Source organism: Delphinus delphis, chromosome 14 (assembly GCF_949987515.2).
Source record: "Delphinus delphis chromosome 14, mDelDel1.2, whole genome shotgun sequence".
Lineage (NCBI taxonomy): Eukaryota > Metazoa > Chordata > Mammalia > Artiodactyla > Delphinidae > Delphinus > Delphinus delphis.
In genome coordinates, this window is record NC_082696.1 from 60,482,925 (window position 1) to 60,509,294 (window position 26,370).

General features: G+C 38.1%; 1 protein-coding gene across 1 annotated transcript; it reads right to left on the minus strand.

The window, feature by feature from the left end:
• Window positions 1-14,540: 14,540 nt before the first annotated feature.
• FHL5 (four and a half LIM domains 5) lies at window positions 14,541-26,034 on the minus strand. Its single transcript, XM_060030602.1, has 5 exons — window positions 25,879-26,034; window positions 24,842-25,016; window positions 23,940-24,109; window positions 19,307-19,493; window positions 14,541-14,704 (listed from the first exon to the last, which is right to left on the minus strand). The coding sequence occupies exons 1-5, from the start codon at window positions 26,032-26,034 to the stop codon at window positions 14,541-14,543; spliced, it is 852 nt and encodes a 283-aa protein (XP_059886585.1).
• Window positions 26,035-26,370: the final 336 nt, after the last annotated feature.

The window sequence follows — 26,370 nt, forward strand, 5'->3', positions numbered from 1 at the left end:
GTGATTGCGCCCCTCCTACCGTCTCATTGTGGCTTCTCTTTTGTCTTTGGATGTGGGGTATCTTTTTTGTTGAGTTCCAGTGTCTTCCTGTCGATGATTGTCCAGCAGCTAGTTGTGATTCGGGTGTTCTCGCAAGAGGGAGTGAGAGCACATCCTTCTACTCCGCCATCTTGGTTCCTCCCTAGAATTCAGTTTTTATTAGTCCCTATGAGCCTTGGCATCAAATCCATGTCAGTGGATGTTTATAAAATTTATTCAATTAGAATTCTCCTGAAAAATTCTAAGTGCATGTCAGATTCTCTTGTTTTGCAAAATGCCGTGGAGTAATAAGTTCAATTACAGCTTTCTGCAGAAAAGCAAGAGCACTCCCAATGCACTGATATTTTTTTTTTTTTAGAGTTAGTCATTGCTAAAGCACAGTTGCCAGATAGGTTATGTCAGTTTTCCAACAAGGTCGGCAGCTACAGCTTAGATAACAATGTTGGAACCTACTGTTAGTGCAGATGCATTTTTAGATATAGACAGTAAAATAGAGAGATGGATGTTGTTCATTCATTAATCATTTAGGAGGGAATTATGGCATAATGGTATATGCATGGGCTCTGGAGCCAGACTGCCAGCAAGAATCTCAACATTTCCTCTTACTGTGTGGCCTTGGGCAAGTTATGACGCCTTTTCGTGTCTCATTTTTCCCCAACTCTTTCACAGTGTAGTGGTTTAACTAAGTTAATATTCATAGAGGCTCTAGAACAGAGTTAGCTTTTGCAGTCACGGAGCTTATAGTAAGATAGGCTGTTAAGACATCAATCCTAGAATGTTGGAGCTTGAAAAAAGACTAGGAAGCCTAGTCTAATCCTCTTATTTTATAGCTTAGGAGGCGTGACCGAATATCAGTGTCCAGGTTCCACCATCAGAGAGCTGGCATCTGGGTTCGGCCGGCCCTCGGGTGAGTCTAATGTGCAACCAGGGGTGAGAACGGTGACTTGAAAGTTACAGAAAACTGTTCTACTGGAGGTTTTTCTGCTTAATCTTACTATCTGACATCTGGATGGAACATTCTATAAGGGCTCTCAGCCTTTCACCCAACGTCTGTGCATCCGTTCCCACTATGTTAAAGCAAACAACAGAAACATATAATTAGTGTGCTCATACCTAATATTTATTACTGTGAAAACCTCTGATTTTTCTTTCCCAACTTAAAAATAGTCATTTGCTTTAAAATGCCAAGCGTGACAAGAGGGAGGGGATATGGGGATATATGTATATGTATAGCTGATTCACTTTGTTATGCAGCAGAAACTAACACACCATTGTAAAGCAATTATACTCCAATAAAGATGTTAAAAAAAATGGTTCTGAAGAACCTAGGGGCGGGACAGGAATAAAGACGCAGGTGTAGAGAATGGACCTGAGGACACGGGGAGGGGGAAGGGGAAGCTGGGATGAAGTGAGAGAGTGGCATGGACATATATATGCTACCAAATGTAAAATAGCTAGTGGGAATTAGCTGCATAGCACGGGGAGATCAGCTCAGTGCTTTGTGACCACCTAGAGGGGTGGGATAGGGAGGGAGGGAGGGAGACGCAAGAGGGAGGGGATATGGGGATATATGTATAGCTGATTCACTTTATTTTACAGCAGAAACCAACACACCATTGTAAAGCAATTATACCCCAATAAAGATGTTAAAAAAAAAAAAAAAACGCCACGTGTGACAAGGCCAGCATTGCTAAGGGTAGAGGTGAAGGCAATTTGCCTGAATCTGAAGCTTTAGGACTAGGCCAGTAATGTCACTTGAGACAGTAACAATTTTCTGCCACCTAGTGGATACTTCAAAGAATAAGCCATATTTTTATTTTTTAAAAAAATCAACATTATCACAAAGCAATGACTTCTAAGTGTCCTGCTACCAGAAGGAAACGTTTTGGGGTTAGTGAAACAAATAGTTTTCCACACGCTATGTCTGAAATGTAGTCTTCCATTTTTATTCATTTACTGACTTATTTTTTCAATGGAAAAAAATTTATTTTCCCATCACTTCTCTTAATATTGCTAAAAAAAATAGTAGATACACAAAATATAAATCCAAATATGCTAAATTCCTAAAAGTTTATATACTTATCGGCCTGTGGTATAGATATATATGTTTATATTTGGCTCTTTTAAAAATTTCTCCTACTGGAAGAAATTAAAATATTGTCTACACAGAGACTCTAAAGGAATCTACAAAAACGCTCTTAGGACCAATAAGGGGGTTTAGTAAAGTTGCAGATAAAAGGTCAACACAAAAAACTCAACTGTATTCCTGCAAACAAGTAATGTGCAATGGAGAATCAAAGTTTTAAAAAAAATCCCATTTATAAAAGCTCCAAAATAACTGAAGTATTTAGGTATAAATCTAACAAAATTTGTGTAGGATCTGTATGCTTAAAATTACAACTAAAAACCTACTGGCAGACAAAGAACTATTCTGCAATTCAGGGAATTATGTACCAGCCAAAATATAAATAAGGCTTAATAAAAGTTCGATAACTAATATTCAGAGTAATAAACACATTGCTTTACTCTAAAAAAATTCTCCTTTCCAATATTGGGGGCAGTAGTGTCCAAGTTTAAGAGCATGAACTCGAAAGCCAAACTTCCTGTTTTAAAATTCGGGCTTTCTATTAACAGTGGGAACTTAGAGAACTTAACCTCTTTGTGCCTCGGTTTCCCCATGTGATAAGGATAGTACCTGCCTCACAGGGCTGCTGAGAGGATGAAATCCATGCAAAGTCCTTGGTGTGAATGTCATTAGTATTTTTAACTGTTGCTGTTTACGTGTGTATCAGTATTTACTAATTATGGGGACGAAGTTCAGAAGTGGCTTGTACTGAGACCCAATTCAATTAAAAAAATTAACAAGCATTTATTTAGGCGTATTTTATACTCAACATTACAGGGAATACAAAACTCAATCAGACATTGCCCTGTTTTGAGTCAGTGTTCTCATAAACGAATGGGGGAGAATTAACTATAATTCAAAGCAATCACACTGAGTGTGAGACTGGAAGCATACTGAGCGTGAGACCAGAGTTATAAACAAAGTATAGAGGTGGAGGAGGGTGTTTGCAGCTGGAGAAGTTGACTTATGAGCTGTAACTTAAATAATGGATATATTTTAATGGAAATTAAATTGCCTAAGTGGAAATGGTAGGGAGGACTCCACAGGTACATATTTTAAGCAAAGGAATCAAATTGGGAGAAATCTAGGATTTATTTATTCTGGATGCAATAAGATTGGGCTGAAGCATAAGATTTCTTCATTCTTTCACCCAACACTTATTTGAGCATCTACTCTGTGCCAGGCTCTGTCGAGGTATGTATATGATAGAGTAGACAAAGACTCCATCCTTAAGGATGCATATTCCAATGAGGAAGGAATACTGGGAGAGGAAGTCTGGGAAGAGAGGGTGGGACTAGATTTTGGAGGAGCCCTAATGAGGAGACAACAAAGGCTGCTGAGTAAGATGGAGCCATGATCAGGTGCTACTTGAGAAATATTTATGTGGTGGAGGAAGTGTGTGTGACAGATAAAAGGATGATGCTGTAGAGGCACAGAAACATACTTCAGTAGGCGGTGATGGAAGTCCAGGTGAGAGATAATGACGCCTTGAACCATGGACGCGAAAAGGAGGAAACTGACTTAGAAGACATCCAACAGGGGGAGCAGGACTTGGGCCAGCAGGACGAGAGAGGCATGGACATATATACACTACCAAACGTAAAAGAGATAGCTAGTGGGAAGCAGCCGCATAGCACAGGGAGATCAGCTCGGTGCTTTGTGACCACCTAGAGGGGTGGGATGGGGAGGGTGGGAGGGAGATGCAGGAGGGAGGAGACATGGGGATATATGTATACATATAGCTGATTTACTTTGTTATAAAGCAGAAACTAACACACCATTGTAAAGCAATTATACTCCAATAAAGATGTTAAAAAAAAAGTGATGCAAGATGATGGCACTAGGCTTGCTGAGGAGAGGGGAGGCATAGTTACGTAGTGCGTCGTCAGCATTACTGGCACCACAGACGCTGGAGTCAGACCTATCTGTATCATGACTCAAGCCAACTATAGTGTCTCTTTAAACCACAGTTCCCTCATCAGCACAATGGGAATAAATAAAAGCACCACTTTATTAGATTGTTGTAGAAAATAAAGACAAGTCCTTCCCACATTACTGCAGACATGGTGGGCGCTCGGCCCTGGAGGCTGTTCTTGGAGGAAGTAAAGAAGGCTAAGCAGAGTCACTTACACCTGCCTGTATTTAGCATCAGATGTATTTGTAAGGGGGGGGGGGTGTTGCTCTCACCTTCCAGCTGACAGTTGTTCACAAAGAAGATAATTAGCCAAGAAGTTTTCGACAATTATTCCACATTAAAAAATGAATCACAGATTAAAGGACCTTAATTTTTAAAAAAATTTTGTTGGAGTATAGTTGATTTACAATGTTGTGTTAGTTTCAGGTGTACAGCAAAGTGAATCAGTTATCCATGTACATATATCCACTCTTTTTTAGATTCTTTTCCCATATAGGCCATTACAGAGTATTGAGTAGAGTTCCCTGTGCTATTCAGTAGGTCTTTATTAGTTATCTACTTTATATATAGCCGTGTGTGTATGTCAATCTCAATCTCCCAGTTTATCCCCGCCCCCTTACCCCCTGGTAACTATAAGTTTGTTTTCTGTATCTGTGACTCTATTTCTGTTTTGTAAATAAGTTCATTTGTACCTTTTTTTTTTCTTTTTAGATTTAAAGCAATTTATGTTGCATTTGGGAATCCAAGCAGTTGTGAATTTTTGGTAGTATTCTTCTCATAAACTGGCATAGTCCTCATTTCAGCAGCTAGAAACATACCTCTTATGAGGGACAGAGATTTCGTGAAAAACCTAAGAATGAGAATTGGACTAAAGTTTCAATGGCCAGAGTGTTTTATTTCCCCCAATCTCAGGACCTGTCTCTGAACATTTGCCAGCTCAAGACTTTTATTATCCCATCGTTAGAAGCTACATATAGAGCATAATATCAGGAAGCAGAACTGTGGGTGCTGGTTAAGGACCAGGCACTATGGATCAAGAAGTGTGCCTAGGGCTTCCCTGGTGGCGCAGTGGTTGAGAGTCCTCCTGTCGATGCAGGGGACACGGGTTCGTGCCCCGGTCCGGGAGGATCCCACATGCCGCGGAGCGGCTGGGCCCGTGAGCCATGGCCGCTGGGCCTGCGCGTCCGGAGCCTGTGCTCCGCAACGGGAGAGGCCACAACAGTGAGAGGCCCGCGTACCGCAAAAAAAAAAAAAAAAAAAAAAAAAAAGAAGTGTGCCTAGATGTCTGTTTTCTGGAATTCCTTCCAAAATAATTAGGTGAATAGTCTGAATCTGTGTCCAGAGGGAATTAATGCACATTAACACAAAGAGAGCACTGAAATGGTCAAAGGGGAAGCTTAATAAGGAGGAACAAGAGAAACACAGTACCTGGGGAGGAATGAGGCAGCTCATGAATGCTGCTCTGGTACGATAAGAAAATTTAGGATGCCCAGAGCTACACATAACAACAGGTTAGAGTAAAATTGTCTTGCACTTTTTTTTTTTTTTTTGGTGGTATGCGGGCCTCTCACCGTTGTGGCCTCTCCCGTTGCGGAGCACAGGCTCCGGACGCGCAGGCCCAGTGGCCATGACTCACGGGCCCAGCCGCTCCGCGGCATGTGGGATCTTCCCGGACCGGGGCACGAACCCACGTCCCCTGCATCGGCAGGCGGACTCTCAACCACTGTGCCACCAGGGAAGCCCTATCTTGCACTTTTGAGAGACACAGAGAATGCACTTTGCAGTTTAAGCAAAGTAAGTACAGTTATATTTCTAGCTGTAAGTACATGAAACAAAACTTGTTTGGTTAGATCGACTCCAAATTTGGCAGGCGTATTTGGGATGGTATGGCTTAACATAAAAGCTACTCTGCATGCAAAATCTACTTTGAGGGCCCAAGAGGAAACTTCAAGTATAGGCAGTTATTCTCCAGGGCACCTGAAAATTAAGTGTCTGAAGAAACCCATGTGAATTCTGGTTGAAAGAAGCACACTCTACAGATCAGTAGTCACTGGGCAGAGGAAACAGCGACATCAAATTTAAAAAATTCAAAGCAGATGCTTGAAGATGCAGGTGTTGATTTGCAATCTAGCTGCTTCTCGCATGGGCAACTTCATACAACACAATCAGGATGAGTAGCAAAAAAGATTTACATATTTATCATGGTTACTGACAATCAACATAGGAAGAATGTTATTATAACAATGATAACACTTTCACAACTAAAATTTAATTCAGTAAGTATTTATTGGTCATCTACCAAGTGGCAGACATTTTGCCAAGCTCTGGGTTTATAAAGATCAATAAAAGCATAATCTAGGGGTGGAGTCAGGGTGGAAAAGAAGGTGAAGATAACTAACGTTTAATAACTTTTTAATAAGTTAAATACGTTTTATGTAGATGGGAAGCAGTTTACATCTATTTCGTCTAATATTCAGAGCAGCTTTTTGAAGTTTATATTACAGATCCCCAATTAAAGACTGAAAAACCGAGACTCAGAGTTTAGTAACTACCAAATGTCACACACCAAGGGAAGTGGCTAGGCTGGGATCTGAACCCGGTTTATCTGGTTCCAAAGACCATCATCTTTGAATTAGATTTTCTCCCATTCTAACTGTAATATAAATTGAGTTATTTAAACTGCTCACAGAATTGTAAAAGAAGTTGAGGAAAATGATTAATTTTTTTCTAAGGGATATCAGTAAAGATTTGACATAGGAGGTAACTTTGATCTGGGCTTTAGAGGTTGATTAACATTTTGACAGGCAGGAGACTCCTAGGCAGAGAAAGTGTAAAGGAATGAAATTTGAAAGAAATAAAAAGTTTGCAAGGGAAAATTTTAAAAGTGTGGCTTTTCTTATAGGAATTAGGTGTAAAGGGGCTGGGGAGAGCAGGGAACCAAGACAGATTTAAAAAAAAGAAAAAACAACAACTTTATGAGATGTACTTTACATATCATACAATTCACTCACTTCAAGTATACAATTGAATGAGTTTTAGTAACTTTGCCATAAGTCAGTTTGGGAATATTTTCATTCCCCTATTAAAGATCCCTCATGCCCGTTTACATCATATCCCCATTCCCACTCCTAGCCCTAGGAAACCACAGATCTACTTTCTGTCTCTATAACTTTGCATTTTTGACATTTCATATAAATGGAATCATGCATATGTGGCCATTTTTGTCTGGCTTCTTCCATTTAGGATAATGTTGTCAAAGTTCATATTGTGGCATGTTTCAGTACATCATTCCTTTTTATGATTGACTAATATTCCGTTGTATGGCTATGCGATGCTTGTTTATCCATTCATCAATTGAATACTTGGGTGGTTCCACCTTTTGGCTCTTAGGAATAGTGCTGTTACGAACATTTATGTGGACATACGTTTTCATAGCTCTCGGGTAGATAGCTAGAAGTAGAATTGCTGGGCCGTTTGGTAGTTTTATATTGAACTGTTTGAGAAACGGCCAAACTGTTTTCCAAAGCGGCTGCATCACTTTACATTCCTGCCAGCAGTGTGTGAGGGCTCCTGTTTCTCTGCATCTTAATAGCACTTGTTATTGTCTTATAACTCACAGTCATTCTAGTCTGTGTGAAATGGTATCTTGTGGTTTTAACTTGCATTTTCTTCATGACGAATGGTGTTGAGCATCTTTTCATGTGCCCAAGACAAAATCTAAAGGCTCTGTTGGATGATGCATTTAAGATGTGGAACATAAGAAAATAAGTGGAATTTGTAGGAAGGATAATAAAGTTGTGAGCTGCCCGCATAATACTGATTTGCAGGTGTTCAGAAGGCAGAGAAAACTTGGGTCTGGAACTCAGAAGAGAATTGAAGGCAGGACACGTAGATTTGGGCTCAGTTACACAGAAAAGGCAATTGAAATCAAGAAACTAGATGCGTTCATTGACCGGGAAAATGTGGAGCAAGAAGCTTGAGGAGAGAATGTTTAGGAATATCTGTTTTAAAGAAGTGGATAAAGAATAGTGTACACGCAAGGGAGGCACAACTTTAGGTGACATTAAGAGAGACAGGTGTCATGGATGCCATTGGAAGACAATCTTAAAATTTTGCTAATGTTGATATTTTATTGTACTTCTTTTCAGTGTTTTTCTTCACACGTAAATTAATAAATTAACATTGGAATATATCATGTGTTTTATAACACTTTATTTCCACTCAACCTCAAGTCATGAACATTTTTTCATGTCACTAAGTAGTCTTAAAAAGTTATTTTTTTCATGGCTGTTTTTAAAGTTATTTCATTATAAGTAGGTATCATGATTTATTCTCTTATTTTGGACCTTTACGTTGGTTTCTCGTTTGGGGCTTTTTAAAGAACACAGCAGTAAACCTTCCAGTACAAAAATATTTGGCTCTCCAATGATCCTCCAGTATAAGTTCTTAGAAATCAGAATTTCTTATTCAAAGCTTATGGAAAAAAATTTAAGGTTCTTTTTATATACGTTGACAAATTGCCTTCCAGTAGTACCTTTCTCTCCCCAGCTGTGTATAAAAATAATGAGCCCGATGTATTGAACACGAAAAGAATATCTCATAAACATAAGGACAATATTTAACATTACTATTTTAGAAGATCTGTTTCCAAGATTGCTGTGAGCACCTATTGACGGGAACCGCCTGGAGAATTTTGTAATTTTTTAATTTTTAAAATTATTTAAGGTGTACAGCATGGTAATGTGATATGTGTATACATAATGAAATGATTACTGTGGTCAGATTTTGAAGGAACAAGGGAATGCCAACAATAGCAAATACCTCACAGCAGCACTGGAAGGTGAATATTATTGACTTTGGCAACTGTGTATCTGTTGGTGGCATCTTAGAGTAATTTTCCCTTGAGAGGGGGAGACAGATACCAAATTATAATTCTCAAAAATTTTATTAAAAATGTTCTTTTTCTTTGTCCATTTATTTTGCTTTCTTCAAATGCCTTGTGGTTTTGAAAATGTTTTATTATACTGTAGGAAAAAATGTTTTTAAAAAGCAATTTAATTTTCTGTTTTTTTCAGGAATGTTAATTTTTTATCACCACTCTTTTTTTCTTCATTTCTTCTTTATCCATACTCCCTCATTTATTTCCTTGGGTTAGAGTTTGCAGATAAACAGCTTCATAAGTGATGCTACAGAAACAAATCAAGGATAGGCTGTCATTTGTATAAAGAAAGAATAAGCCTTTGGGATTCAGTGTGTGGACTTCCATAAATGTCAAACCTAACTTTTGTTTTTGTATGTGGTGGGAATAGAATTTAACGTCACTGTCTGAATCACTGAATGGGTGTCTGTTGAGCTCATTAATGTTCCCCATTCAGAGAACCCTTTATGGACATCCACTCCATAAGTTTATTACCATTTGTGGGAAAATATTTGACCCAAATACTCTTTGCTTCTCTGTGACATGGATCCTAATTCTATCACAGTGAGCTGTTTCCTTTCTCAACCACAGAGATATACAATCCAGGCATTCCAACTACACATAAACTCTGTTATTTCTTTTATAAACTCAAACTTGAGCATGAATCTCTTCCGTTTCTTTCCCCTCCTTTTTGATTCCCAATTTGAGAACTATCTCCTCCAACCCCACATTCAACAGGGTATCTGGTCCAAAAGCTGGTCATCTGGGGAAATTCAGAATTCTGAACAAGAACTTCTCTAATTCTCTCTGGATAATGCATTTTTAGGACCATCTAGGAAGCCACATGGATGATTGAGTGGATGGACTAATTTCTAATTTCTCTTGAGTTTGATGGTTCAGATGAAGACTCTTGGTATCCTTGCCCCTTGGTGTTCTTTTGTTATGTTGGCATAACACATCTAAACACAGAAACTTCTGAGAAGTTATCAGGTGAAATCTATCTTATGACATTTTATCAAAGTCTTGCTAGGTCTTGCTAGGTCTCCTTTACCTCTTCCTGGAAAGAGGACCTCAAAGTTCCCCAAACATTTCTTTACAGTTATCCCAGCTGACTCTTGGAATGTTTCTGATAGAATAATAAAGATTTAAAGGTCTGATGCTTCTGAGGGAAGAGGTTCATGCTAAAGGTTATACCCCAGCAAGTATAGTTTCTAGTGATATTCTGTTTCATTGAAAAAACACCATTCTAGGACATAAAAGTTTATCTTTTGAGTACCCATTAGAATTTCATTATATTTCAAAGCCATATGATTTTTAAAAATGCTCTAGAAATGTTTGAGAGATATTCTTCTGAACCTTTGTGGAACACGTTCTGACATTAAATGAATTAATCATCTAACGTAACTCTAGAGAGAACCTAATTGATGCTTGTAGTGTGGATTAGCAAAAGTTTCATGAAGTCTGTTACAGACACAGATTTTGCTTTAGATAAAACAAAAGATTAAAACCACTAAGAGTTTTAACAATTCCTCTTATATATAAATAGTATTCCTCCAATATATAAAAGAAATTAGCAGAAGACTACCTCAGTCAAAACAGGAAAATCCAGTTGAATGGGATATTTCTGATAGAACATTTTTAGAATCACAAATAATAATTGAAATAATTCTTAGTTTAGAATATTTTAAAATTTGATCACTAGGAAAGAACATAGGTGTGGAGGCATTACTATTTGGGTCAGACAGAATTGAATTATGCTATTTTTATATTAATACGAAATGATATTTGGACATATGGTTAATTTAGGTGTTACAAAAATGAAGATAAAAGTCATTATGCCCACTTATGTAACAAAAGTAGAAACACTACAAAAGTTATTCCATACCTCTTTTGCTTACTGCAGTTAATGTAAAAAATAAATATCTAAAAACAATTTGAGAAATGTGTACTATGCAAACTTATTCAGCATAAGAAACTTCTGAAAACCAGAATTTGTAAAACAAGTAAAAGCAGTATTATTGTAATAATAAACATCTGTAAATGTATTTGAGAATAATTTATGTGCTCAATTAAATATATCTAAAACATACTGTAGCCATCATTTTCCTATTTGAAATATGAATTATTATCAATACAAAAGTAGGTTAAAAAGTAGTTTTTTCTTAAATTCAAAAATGGTGTTACTAACAATAGACATATATTTTTAGGCTGATTTTTCATTTGTAGTACTAAATTTTGCAGTGATATTTAACCAAGGCCATTTGTGACAGTGTTACGCATTTTCACAATGGTTGACCAATCTTTCACTCCAAAGTACAACTTAACGTTTTTTTAAAGTAAGTTTTGAACCCATGATTGTAGCGCTGTCACACTTCACTTAACCAATGGGCCTAGGTTGTCCCAAAATAACGTTTATGGTTTTGTTAAGTGAAAACTGAACGGTTGGTCACCCTTCCTGTTATCATGGAAGCAGAAATTCTTGTCTTCATTTTTCTTTTTCATCCCTAACCCAACATGACAACACAAAATATTTGATTCATTGACTTGTCTACTCATCTGTATCAACAAATCTCGCTCTTGGCTTGCATTACCTATTGCTGTTTCTCTCTTTTCACTTCTGTAGCCACTAACCAAAATATATTACTTCAGTCAGAGATCTTCACCTTCGGAACCTTGCCCTCTTCAGTTCTAGGCCACATGGGAGCGTTAGCACAGTGTTCCTCACACACTGTCGTTAATGCTTTTTCTTGCCTATTTAAGAACAATTAGTAACTTTCTATTGCCTGTTCTATTAAGTGTAAACCTTTAATCCTAAGAGTTCATTATTCTCCCTTCATCTGACCCTTTTTCGTTTAGCAATCCCATTTCTTCTCGCTCTTTGGCACAGTTGTTCTGCTACTTCCAAGCCATCTGGCTGCTCTTAGCACACAGAATTTGCTTCTAACTGCTTCCCTACCTGTGCAGATGTCACGCCTTGAATCACTGGAAGCCTGCTGCTTCCTGAGACAGCCCATTCCATCTTTGGATAGGTCACTTAGAGAGGTTTTCTCTTTACTGAGCTGAATCAACTCTAGTATATTGTGTATGGTTTTTACTTTTATCTTTGTGTGTCAGTCTAAGGGTGTCTTCCTTCTCAGTTGTTGTGTATATGTGTGTTATGTCTACAGTGGCACTTTTCATAAGCTCTCTGCATCTGGCTCTCCCTTGCTTCCGTACCCTGATCTACCCTCCCACCAACCCAGAATCACAGTAGCTTGAGCTCTAACTGTGCACAGTAAATGTTTAATGCATGTTTGATGACTAAGCTACCTTCTAAATAGGGAATAAATATCTTCTAAAAATAGAAATAATTCTCTATTTAGAAGGTAGCTTAGTCATGTGAAAGTATATATACTTAACTACACTTATCAAAGGATCACAAAATCTCTGTCTTGGAAATGGTTCTGTGAATTTTTTAATTGTAAAGATTGAACATAAGCCTGATCACGTGCATACTCACACCCACCCCCCATCCCACACAGCAAAATGCCTAGACAATACCAATTGTTTAGAAAAACCATTACATTTTGTATGTTTGTTTATAATTGACTAACTGAGACAGTATTACATGTTGTATATCTACACAGATTCAAAATGGCTTGGTTCTCTATATATATGATACACTGTTATATTCTAGATCATAAAACAATTGGCATATTCAGTGTCACATGTGTAATTTCAAACAATGCAGGAAAAATATTGATATTTTTGCCTACATTTAACAATGTGAATAAGAGAAAATATCTTGGCATTGTTAATACCAAAAAAAAGGCAATTATATCTTTCAAATCGCCTATGAATCCTGACCTTTTATTAGTATCTCTAAATTGCTAATCTCCAAATATCCTTGCATTTTAAACTGTTTCAAAAAATGTGTTTCCATAACAATTTTAATTAAATCTCTTGTGATATAATTGTAATCAGCCACAGCATATAATTAGACTTCAATCAGAACCTTTAATGCTATGCAGTAATCTGAGAGTAGACACTTTTAAAAATGTTATGTCAATGTGCGTTTCTTCTCATGACCTCTCTCTGCTTCACCCAAGTGACACTATAACAAAGGGTGGTAACTGAGCATGGAGAGCAGAGGTTGATTTCCATTTATCCCACATAATGTGGAAAATTTTGTCCGGGGGCAGCTAGGTAGGGTCATCATCAGTAGATGTCTGGTATAAAGTTAAACACATGGTGATAGGTTTTTCACTAAGGCTGTGACCAATAAACACTGGCTTCTTTGTAGATTGGCTACCGAGGGTTGAGAGTGCCCCTCACAGCCATGCAAGAGCCTGAAGCTCTAGAACACCATTGGTGTGGGTGAGGTGAGTTGCATGGGCATGGAGGAACAGTGGGGAGGGCTCATCTGTAGACCTTATCGCTCTGTTGTGCTGCTTTGCAGGTCCTGAATTATCAGCAGTGAATTATTCTTTTTCAGTTCTTATTATTACTAGGTTTCTTGAAAGCCCACTTTTATGTCTTCCCATTAATCAACTATGTAATTTTGGAAGGCAAAATGCATGACGCTCAGAGCTAATTATGCATTCTGTTATGCCTTTAGATATCTGGGTGAAAGTCAGGTTCTAACACTCAATCCCTTCCCTAAAACTCATTTCCAGAAGTGATGATTTAATGATCTATTTACTTTAAAGGTTTGCCTTTGGGGACTGATTATCTTGGTTAGCTCTTTTGAAAGAACAGACTTTTCTTTCATGGAATCTCTAAGTATTTAGACAAAAATCTTTGTGGGCTTTGAAATGCGTTTAATGCAAAATGTGTTGGAACCTATGCTTTGACTATCCTTAGGGAGAAAGGACCCTTTTATATCTATGCAGAGAATGAGAGGCATAGTGTCCAGAATTCTCAGATTCCATTGATTAAATATGGTGACCAACCAGCTGTGGAAGCAGGATGGATGAGGGCAAATCGTAGCTTTGTTTTTCGACTCTGAAGTCAGTACTTGTGAACAATAAAAGAATGATAAAATGACAAAATACTTAAATGTGATGATTAGTAATCACTTCCTCCTGATCATTTCTGTTCTTCTACCATTCACAGCCAATCATGTTACATGTAACTAGCTAGTTAGGAATGCAAACATTAGTCTCACATATGCCCTTCAATTTGATCTCTTATTTTCCTTTTTACTCTGCAGGTTTGAAAAACATCAGTTTTCAGTAATAACATCCATGACTTCTAGGTATAGACCATACACTTGATTACAATAAAGAAATATTTTCCTGTATTTCTAACAGCAGAGTGCAGTATTTTGCAAGGAAATGTGCCTTTGTGACTTAGTATATATTCATTTCTGTTAGTCTGTGTTGTTTTTTTCTTTTTGAGCTCTTATAACATGGTTCAATCAGACTGTGTGCAAAAACTCTTCCACTGTAAACTCTACATGATTTTTTTCTAAAAATTAAGTCAGAAATACAACATCGATCGAGTTCTGGATTTAGTGAGAACAAAAGCAAGGTGGATTTCAGGTGCGGAAGGACTGTCTCCTTCTACATGTCAGTGTCCACCCCAGAGCCACATTGGTGGCAGAAGATTTCCTTGTTGTGAGTCAGGAAGCCTTTCCCCACCAAGGAGACTGAGCACTTCCCACAGTTAAAGCATTCGCTGTGCCACTGGCGGTCTTGAAAGCAGATAAACTTGGTGTCTCTGAGACCTGTAAAGCAATTGGAGAAAAAGAGTAATCTATTCTTTCAACAAATAGATTGAGCGTTCTCTCAGGGACTCTTCTGGGAACTGGAGATACAGCAGTGAGCAAGGCCACGTAGAGGCAAGTAACCTAAGAAAGGAGGCTGCCCTCAGTGACCTGTGTCTATTTGGGAGAGTCACCCATGGACAAGTCCTTTCTATGAGACCCAGCCAGATTCTCAGTCAAATTTTTCCATAATTGACATAAGTAGGTAGAATCTGGGTATACAAAGCACATATTTTTGGAGACAGTTAAGGATTGCCTAAGACATAAGGAAATACAGGGTGGTGCCGTGAGAAGAGGGTATAGGTTTTGAAGTCAGACATATCTAAGTATGAATATTTTTTTTCCTTCTTTGTGACCCTGTTTACTTAGAAGCAAAGTTAAGATAAAATAAATGTATACTTCCCAGCCTGTTATTTGATATTTTAATGACTTTTAGTTCTCTTCTCTTCCCTCTTTTTTCATGTTTCATTTTATTCAGGATAAAGTCCCATGGTCGTATTGTGGTGTGGAACACAATTCTCAAAAGCCCTAAATAGAGAATTCCATCTATCCTGTAGCTAGCCTGTTGTGATGACCTCATTACCTTGCCCAGAGGTGACTTCAGCACAGGCTTGCAGCAAAGATCTGTGAATCTGATCCCTCTGGCCAATGAGGCCATGCTCCCCATTGATGGGTTTCTAATAGGTGCTTTGTCAGCCTCTGTCACTTCAACTTGGGCCTCACTTGAGCCATAGGGTTCCTAAGAAAGGTGTGAGAATTTGAGTTTTCAGTGAGACTCATCTCTATATCCCAAATATGAATCCAGCATACGGTTCAAGGAACTGATTTTGAGGAGTCGTAGAAAAGGAGAAAAGGTCTAAGGATTGGGAAGGGGTTGGGATGCCCTAGGCTTGAGTCTTTATTTGCCAATGATAATGAACTTTTGTTTTCATCCTGGAAACGTTTTTTGATGTCTTCACATAAATTTACTAGTTCAGGGATAAATTTACATCAAATTCTTGTACTTTTCTTGATTAAATTTATAGCTTATTTATAATGCTGTCATCACTACTTTCTAATAAGAGTAAATAATGTACCAATTAATTCCCTTAATATTCAGAACATTAATAAGCTGACTGCAGGAATAATGTTCTGTATATACATAAATCATCTCTTCGTAAAACTAATTATTATACATCCAGCATTTTGATGCACATGAGGTTTTCTTGATTTTATTATTAGGCCTTGTACAGGTGGCAAATGTAAAAATAATTCTTTCTAGAATTTTACAAAGAATAAAAAAGAAGCATCTGGTAGCAGGAATATAAGAAAGTCCTGACTCAATATGTGAGCTGATTGTAAAGTTTTTTGATTTTGGATATGTTTACTCCCTCAGGTCACAAGGGTCATTTGCAGTAAGAAAGTCAACAACAGGTCTCTGACACCTGTTTTATTTGGCTTCATTCATTCCTGAAAATTCTGTAGAATAAGAGCTAGCATTTGTTGAGAACTTGAAGATGAGCCAGTCACTGTTCTAAGCCCTTTACTTCATATAGCTCTCACCTCACCTTCATGGGGTAGGTATTACCATCAACCCAACTTTGCAGACAGAAATTGTTGGACAGAGAGGTTCAGACTCTTGGCCAAATCACCCAGATGCTAAGTGGCAGATCTGGGATTCAATCCTAGGCCATCTGGTTTCAGAGCCTATGCTCCTAACTTCACCAAATTGTCTGAATTTTCTTTTTTAAAGAACATAACCAGGAACCTTAGCATCCCTTTCTGAAGAAATCAACATTTGAAACTCACTTTACTAAAAATAAACAGAAATAGAAGAAAGCAAAGATGTGATCTTGTTCAATTCCTCATTTTGCAAATAAGGCAGATGAGGACCTTGGAGGTGAGTTTTGTACCCACGGGTCACACAGTAGTCAGGGGCAGAGGCAAGACCAAGGTCTTTTACTCCCTAGATCAGAGCTCTTCCTACTAGATCAAGCTGCTTCGTTTATCCCAGAAAGTTTGCAAGGTAAATCCTATCTTAGAGGAGGAGAAAAAATTGTAATTACGTCTTGAGTTTGTTCCTTATAGATTTAGTTACTTTAAAATAGTGTTTTGAAAACATTCTAACATAGTTTCTTAGGATGACATATTGTTTGCATGAATGTACAACTTTCAGAAGATAAATATATGGTAGTATAGTTCCCTATGGTACATTAGTTCAAATAGTTCAATTTTAAAGAAGCACTACTACAGGGCCTATATACATTTAAGAATCAGATCAAAACATTAAAGTGAGTTGGAAGTTTTTGCAGGCATTTAGTTTCTGGTGTCTCTCAATCACAGAGCTAAAAGAAGGTTAAGATAATGACCAAAAGACTGTCCTAAATTAAATGCATATCCTGCATGTGGATTACTTTGGGGACAAATCATTGGTTCCTGATCATCCCTATGCTTCATGTGGAACAATATGGTTTTTATGTCTGACCTAAAAAAAAAAAAAAAACAAAAAAACGCTGTGCTCAGTGATTGACCTGTAACAACCCATCAGAAAAATCACATGAATCTGTGATGGGTCAGAAATGAAACTCATCAAGTTCAGGGCTTGTGTAGGCACTTTCAGATCAGTATTAGCCATTTGGGTCCCCAGAAAATTTTCAAACCATTTTGAGTTGTTTAATTTTCTCGTTTCTTCACGGAACACCCCCCGCCCCGGCCCCCATTTTTTTTTCTGGCCAATTCAAGAAAAGTGTTGTAGAATAAATTGACTAAATCCATTGGGCAGTGATTGCAGATTCTACTAAGATTTTGCTGCTCCAGTTACTGTTGCATTTATGGAAGTCCCATTTCTAACTAAAACCAGTAGAGATGGTGGCTTATTCTCTTGGCTTTAGGAGTCGCCAGATGTATAGAAGCAGGAGAGCAGAGTGGTTAAGAGCCCAAGATTTGGAGCCCTATAGTCTGGGATTGCCAACGTAAGCCCTTGAAAGGGCTGGAGAGGTGACAGAGCTGAGTGATAGAGACAAAGTGGAAGCAGCAAAGGGGCCATGCCCTACATAACGGGCCAGCCACTCAGCTCCATATGACCGTGACCCGGCGGGAATGTGAGGGTAGTCTGCTCACCCTGGGCAGGCTCTTTGTTTACTTTTAGGCTACAGAGATGGATTTTACATTAGTTGTTTACAAACAAGTGCAGGCCAAACAAACCATGCTTGCTGGCCAGATATAGCCCATAGGCCAGTGTGAGATTCTGAAAAACATGGTGCCTTCCTTGTACAGACAGACAGAACTATGTTCTGTTCATCCAGGAAACTCCCTCCCTTGCAAGTAAGTGAAAGCCTGTCAAGCTGGGTTTGCAGCAAAACTCTTTATTTGAAGCTGAATAAATATTCAGTTTTACTTTGTGATATCTTTGAAGGTAGAGGAGGAGGAAAAGGATAAAATAATCTTTAATTCTGTGTTATATAGACTGAGCTAAAAGTGAAATATGACCAAAGAGTAGTAGGAATGGAGAACAGAAGTATAGTTCTGCCGTGTTGTTTGGTGGCCATACATTGCCTAAAAGGATAGCTGTTGGATTTCTCAGGTGATGAGCTCTTCAGTTCCTTTACTACAGGATTAGCGTTTTAGAAATGTCTCTAAGGAAAATATAATGCTCTTTTTACCTTGAAAATCCATTTAACACAGATCAATTTACCATTTATGTTATTTTCAAATCGTGTCATGTATATTTTGTTTCTTCAACGGAATGCTATCTTGTTTTTTTTTTAATCTCATCTATTCACAATTAAAACTTATTGTAGGGCTTCTCTGGTGGCGCAGTGGTTGAGAGTCCGCCTGCCGATGCAGGGGACACGGGTTCGTGCCCCGGTCCGGGAAGATCCCACATGCCGCGGAGCGGCTGGGCCCGTGAGCCATGGCCGCTGAGCCTGCGCGTCCGGATCCTGTGCTCCGCAACGGGAGAGGCCACAACAGTGAGAGGCCCGCGTACCGCAAAAACAAAACAAACAAAAAAACCCCAAAAAAACTTATTGTAAGTGAATAGAAAGCAAAGAGAATAATACATTTGTTAGAAGCATCTTAAATTGAGGTTTAATTATTTCCTGACCTATGCTATCCTAATTATTATAGCTTCAGATTTTTGTGCAGTACTTGCATTTAATTAAAACTTTTTCTGTTTTAAGGCCCTGTTACCCTTGTTTGGAATTCAGCAGCATTTTGTTTTATAAGTATCCCTTCCCCCACTCAACTCCTTAAAGTTCTGCTTCAGTTCAGGCCTCCTTGTGAAGGTCTTCTCCGCTCATCTTATCCTCCTTCTTCCCTGAATTATTACTTTATGTAGAGTCAGTACCATGAGGTTTAGTATTAATTACCCTCTACAGAGCATAGCTACCTTAATTACACTCTATACTTGCCTTGAGGGTTGTGCGTAGTATTTATATTTATATATAGGTACCCATGTTTATTTCAAAAGGAAACATAAAGGAAATATCATCTTTTTTAAATTGCATTTCCTGAATTAACTACATAGCATTTACAGAGCCATAACTGTCTCATGGTAGGACCGTATTAAACTGAATAACTCACCAATAATAGGCTTGGTGCAGGTGGCACACTTTTTGGCATAAAGATGATTGTAGCAGTCCAAGCAGAATGCATAATCATCTCTGGACATAAAGTCTTCTTCACAGAGCTCTTTCCTACAGCCACTGCACAGAAAACACTCTTTATGCCATGGCTGGTCACAAAACATTATCCCACCTGAAGTAATCGCCTGGCAAATGATCACAAAAAAGGCAATGACTGTGGAAGTTATTACAATTCAGACCTTTTGTGATTCTCTTCTGTGCCCACAAGTGGTACTTTGGGCTACTCTATCACATTGTGTCAGGATGTCTTTTCCCTGTGATTTTTTTGAATCTATATGAGAAACAGAAGGCTACAGGGATTAAATAGGACTGGTGATAAATGTCCTAATTTTTCTCCTACAATGGAACAGAAAGGAAGCAGGACCATAATGAACTCAGGAAGATGAAAAAGAAATAGGCCCTTGATTCCTTTGCTCATCTTTCTCTTTCTTGTTGTTTTTCAAAGATCTGTTTTTAGAGCTAAGATATTTTATATGCTATGTTCTTATGTCCATGTATAACTTTTAAAGATCCTAAGAAAAAAAAAAAAAGCTATTTTTCTTCCTGAATGCTTTATTCCAGCAGTAGTAATCCTGAAAGGAATTGATCAACACCATAATCTGCTAATAATGAATAATATTTCTGAGGTGTTTTTTCAGTCTTCAACCCTGTTCTTAACTTCTTCTTAACATTCTCGACATCCTGACACAGTAGGGACTATTATCTTTCTCCCTTTAGAGATGAGCAACTACTAAGAGTTGGAGTAGTTAAGCCACTTGCTAGGGTCACACAGAGCTAGCATTCAAACCTGCACAGCCTTATTCTGCAGCCCATGTGCTTAACCATGAACACAGTACTGAGATTAGATTACTTTGCACTGATAAGCTGTTGACAAGTCTTTGTTGAATGAATGAACAAACACTAAGGGAAAAAATGTTTGGAAAGCAACTCCAGTATTGTATCTAGCGCAGATAGGGGTGCTCTGGGCAACTGTGTGAGTTCTCAGCATTAGGGCTCAAAGTCATAAGTGCTGGTTGTACATTGAACCTTAATGTGTGATATGCTAGGGTTTTGCAGAGATGCTTGTTATTCCTCCATAAGATTTATTTTCTAAACCAGTTTAATCTGGATTTTACTTTTTTAAAGGCTGAGATATCTTTATTTAAAAATCAATGGAAAAATATTAGACAACTTTTCTTGTGTAGCAATTTTTAAGTCATAGCATCTTTCAAATCCACGGCTCTTGAGGTCCTGGGTTGTCCAGGGAACCTGGTATATGCTCATGGAAATGTCTTATAATGACTGAAGCAATGTGATATCTGAGATGCCGCCTGTAATCTTTGTATACAAATTAAGTAGATATAGAAAAAGTAGTCTATTCTGAGCCATCCTATTGTGACATCTAAGTATCCTATAGCCATCCTATAGGATACTTGTCTATCCTATAGGCTTTTGGAAAGATGATTCTAAAAATATTTTAAAATCTTACAATGACTGTCTTAAAAATTAAAGACACTTGATAGAAAGTTATTTTTCACAAAGGAGAAAAAGTATACTATTCTAAATAAGTAAATAGGAAACATAATGGTGTGTGTGAGCTAAAGCAATTTAAAATGCCCCCCCTACTGACTTCAAAGGCCTTACAGAAGGCACAGCAGAGTTCCAGATTCCTTTGATTCGTTTGGTCAAATGATTAGCAGGCAATGCTTAAAAGATTCAAAACTTGAAAACTGTATTCACAGCAAAATAAAACTTGATGTACCCTCCAAAGATTGTTTCATTAGGGAGAAGAAACTCTGGAACATTAAAAATTGTTTGCTTGTGATTATATTCTTTTGAAGAGGCAGACGGGCTAAGATGAAGTCTAATATCCAAGCGTGGTTTTCGCTACTGATTGATCCCAGGATTTAGAGCAAGTTTCTTCTCTGGCAAAGTGGAGGCAATAATGATTTTGCACCCAGTGGATGAAAGCTGATGAATGACAGAATACTCTGTGTGAAACTTGAGGAGTTTGAATTCAGAGTACTACGGTTTGAGGTTACTTGCTTTTTGGTAGAAAATAGATTTTATTTTGTGAAACTAAAATGTATGAAAAAAGTTCTATGGGCCTGATGGTCAAGTAGTTTTTACTTATTTTCTTTTGTTTTATATTTGATCTTTGGCTTGGGTTGAAACAAATTGTTTTTCTTCAGCTTGGATCATCTTGATCCGAAACATTTATATCCAGCTTTACTTAAAGGACTTGTGGTTTTAAAAAATTAAATAGAAAATAATCTGGCATGTTGAGATCTGTCTACTACCCAATAGAAACATTTCATAAATTTTTCGGTGACTTCAAATCATGTCCTAACTATAGGGCAGGCTCCTCTAACCTGGGAAACGCCAGGGCTTTGGCCCCAGATAGTGCTCAGCTCTGATGATGTACTAGAGAAGTTCTCTTGACTCTTTATGGCATTGAAAGAAACTTTATACTGTGTGCCCAACAAATGATTTTAAGATGAGTCTCACGAGTGTCACTAATATTTTAGTGTAAGTCCTTAAGAAACGTAGCCTAAAAATGGCCAACTTAGTTGTCCTGCAAAACAGTGAGATAAATCTATTTTATTTCCAGCATCCCTTTCTTAATGCATGTCATTGACTGATAATTTTTCGGAGCTTCATCTGTCACAGAGTCATAGGGTCTGACTGTTTCTTGTAAAGTCATTTTCTAAGTTGTTGGAAGTCTTCGGGTGTAAGATGGTTTTGTAGCATGTTACTTTCAACTGTAATTTTCAGCCATCATGACAGTGTAATTTAATAATTATAACATAGGGGTTGATTGATGCCTCTTCAAATGCAGTACCAGTATTTTAAGTATATATGGAAAATCGTTGAGTGTGTGTATGTTTGTACATGCATTTGTAGAAAGTGGCAATGACAATTCAGATGCAAGTATGCAAATGGTCTTAAGAGACCTGCCAGAGTAGCCTGTAGATCAAAAATGTTTAGAAGCCACTGGACTTATCCAATATGTTTTCATGATTCAAGCTTTCTCATCACAAGTTATAGGGTTATTTGAAACTTATGACGCCTCACAGGTCAAGAATTTCTTTGAGAACATCGATATATATTTATGGAATACAGACAGACTTTATCAAGGTGATAGAGATGAGTGACTTTCATGTAAAAGCTTAGAGGATACAAAAAGAATTGGACCATGTTTACTTGGAAAAAAATGACTTTTTTTCCTATTGGAAAATATGTTTTGAATGGGTGTCCAAGTTGAAAGGCCCTGCATGGAGCTCTGGAGCTGGAGGTGAAGGAAACCACTTGCAGTTCTTAAGTCATCTTTCTGTCTTTCTGTCTAATGAATTTCCCTGAAGATCTTGTCAGTCTCTTGAGTGTCACTCTCTTATCTATCCACTCCTTTTTTTTTTCTAACATCTTTATTGGGTATAATTGCTTTACAATGGTGTGTTAGTTTCTGCTGTATAACAAAGTGAATCAGCTATACATATACATACATCCCCATATCCCCTCCCTCTTGAGCCTCCCTCCCACCCTCCCTATCCCACCCCTCTAGGTGGTCAAAAAGCACCAAGCTGATCTCCTGTGCTATGCGGCTGCTTCCCACTAGCTATCTATTTTACATTTGGTAGTGTGTATATGTCCATGCCACTCTATCTCTTTGTCCCAGCTTACCCTTCCCCCTCCCTGTGTCCTCAGGTCCATTCTCTATGTCTGCGTTTTTATTCCTGTACTGCCCCTAGGTTCATCAGAACCATTTTTTTTTTAGATTCCATATATATGTGTTAGCATACAGTATTCGTTTTTCTTTTTCTGACTTACTTCACTCTGTATGACTGACTCTAGGTCCATCCACCTCTCTACAAATAACTCAGTTTCGTTTCTTTTTATGGCTGAGTAATATTCCATTGTATATATGTGCCACATCTTCTTTATCCATTCATCTGTCAATAGACACTTAGGTTGCTTCCATGTCCTGGCTATTGTAAATAGTGCTGCAGTGAATATTGTGGTGCATGTCTCTTTTTGAATTATGGTTTTCTCAAGGTATATGCCTGGTAGTGGGATTGCTGGGTCATATGGTAGTTCTGTTTTTTATCTACTCTTTAGAAATATAAAAGCTTCAAGCTTAGAAGACATTTATATTGCTTGGACATGATGTGAGGAGTGAAATATCCTGTTTAAATTGGTTCCCTTAGTCACTCTGTGAGACAAATCCATATGTCTCTGAAATTAAATGGATCAAAAATTTTCTAAGAAATATTTTGTATTCAAAGAGAGACGTGGGCCCTCTACCAGAACATGTGAAATCTTGCCTGAACAGCTGTGAATGGAACTGGAATATCAAATCACTTAAGCCTTTGGAACATTAAATTCATGTTCTGGGTGGAATTTTATGGTGATAAAAATAGATGGGCCTCCTCACTGTGACAGGTAGTGCTTTCGAACATGTTGGAATTCAAAATTAACATGAATGTGCAAAGATGGATATAACATGATAGTATCAGTTCATTGCAAACATATAATGCCGCTGCAAAGCGATGGTTTGGAAGATTTCACAAGCTTCATCCTCTTTAGATATTTACCTCCTTAAAAAAGCTGCAGTAGTGAGCAAACTCCATCTCAAAACACGGCACACAATAATTGCCACTCTCTGTGGAAATCAAAGGTTTAGCTCCTATTGGCTGTCGGCAATGCTCGCACACAAGGCAGGTTTCATGCCAGTAGTTTCCCTTAAATTTCATTTTCCGGGAACCTGTACCCCCAAAGTAAGAACCTGTTAGTACAAATCAAGCATAATTGTTCTTTTAAGCAGTAATATGTCAAATTACTTAAAATATATACTAAAGTTAAGGTGAAAAAAGCAATCGTCCATATAGAAAAAATAGCGTTTACTGGTTTCCAAAACATTTATCTGAAAAAAGAGGTCAATAAATAGAGTTCAGCCTACGATGATGGTGCATCACTCTTTCGCTGGAAACTCTTGTGCTGTTTCACAATTTTGAGATGTGAAAGTACTGTGAATGTAGACTCTGAAAGCCTGCACATGCTTCAGATAAACTGGGACATAATAAGCATTACAGGGATATTAGGAATGCCCAAGGCACAAACTCCTGAGATTGATGTCGTGTAGTTATGGTCTCCTAGAAAATCTTTGAACCTATAATAAGAAAATGAGAGAGAATTGTTCGTATGCTGCTGTCCATAGGGATTGAGAAGAGGATCAAAACAGAGAATTAGTACTTGCCTAAAGGTGTAACAATATGTGGGATCTTCCCGGACCGGGGCACGAATCCGTGTCCCCTGCATCGGCAGGCGGACTCTCAACCACTGCACCACCAGGAAAGCCCTAGCCTTGGGCAGTTTTAACCATGGAAAGTGAAACCGTGGATAAGGGGGGACTAATGTACTACACTCTTACTGTGCTTGGGTTTAATTCAAAGCATTGCAGGTTCAGTTATAGACCAGAAGTGCCTTGTGATCTTACCAGGCATGATGGTCTTCTTACACTGGAAGCACTGGGAGGAGCACTCGTTAGAATAGTACTTGGAGCACGGCAGGCACTCATCCTTGGCAGCAGAAGGCTTTTCCACCAAAGACTGATTGCATTTGTCGTAATTGAAGCATCCTTCATGCCAGTGATGACCTTTGTAACAAAGATCCTTTGAGACAGTAAGTAAAAGTTAATTAAGTATGTTTGTGACAAAACAGGCCATTTTGTAAAACAATACTAAACACTCCTGGGACTCTGGTGCCAGTAGGTGGTGCTGGTAGCTTGAGGGCATGTTGTTACTGATACTGTTACCCATAGAGAGGAGACTCTCTGGGGCAATTAAGAACTAGAGCCTGGGGCTTCCTTGGTTGGTCACAAAAGACAGATGGAAAATAAGTGTACTCTCCTGTTTCTTCAAATTTCCTCTACCTTCCTTTTATAAACTATAAGAAAAGATTTTCATGGAATGATTTTTATTTTTAGGTTGTAACATCCTATTGCTGTTTGAGATTTACCTGAACAAAATCTCAACACTAGTTAACTAAAACAAAGACCTCCCCGGCTCCCCCCCAAAAAAGGAGGAAAAAAAAATAATAACGTGCATTCTGGGAGGAATGGGTGTGTGTGTGAGACGTATCAGCGCACAGTGGTTTAATGAAGATGAGGCTAATGTGAAGTGAGAAGATACAGGTTTTTGAATCTTTACGGCTCCAGTTATTTGTATAGTTATTCACTTATACTCTTATCATTCTAGAAATAACATTTCAGCTGTGTAACTTTGGGCAAATAACTTCTGTAATCTTCAGCATCCCGAACTATCTCCCAAGATCATTGTAAGGATTAAAGTGTATCTTACATGTCACAGTGCTGAGCATAGTGCCTGGAACTTGATTGATGATAGCTTTGAAAATCCTTATATCTAGTAGCAGAGCATTAGAGTATTAACAGTCAACACTCAAGAAAAACAGGCATTCCAAAGCACTTGTCTGCTGTTCTTATGCAATAATTCTGTGAACTGAGGTAAGGCCTACCTTGGAATCTGATTCGATTGGTTCTTTGCAGTCCTCACAATAGTTAGCAGAGGTACGATCATAACAAGTAACACGGTGTGGATTGTGATCCTCTAGTACATACTTCCCAAGAAGTGATGCCGTACAGTGTTGACAGTCAAATTGAGCAGTTGTCATTTTGGCTTAATCCTATGAATAAAAAAATAATTTACGTATATAAAGGCAAAATTTTTTGATAAGATAAATTATAAAGCCTCAATACAACATGAGTCAAGCACTTGAATAGATTTATATTATATGAACACCCACCAATTTAGGAAATATGCTGTAGTCATGGTGACACTTGGAGTGATTTAGAAGAGGCTACTGTCCTATCTTGGCAGTTCCTGTGTGTTTTACTAGCAAAATGCATTAAACCGGCAGCCAGAGTGTGGAATTCCTCATTCACTAATGTGGAATTCAATGAGAATGTAATATGTGTTGAAATAGGATGGTTTCACCTCAAGGGTATAA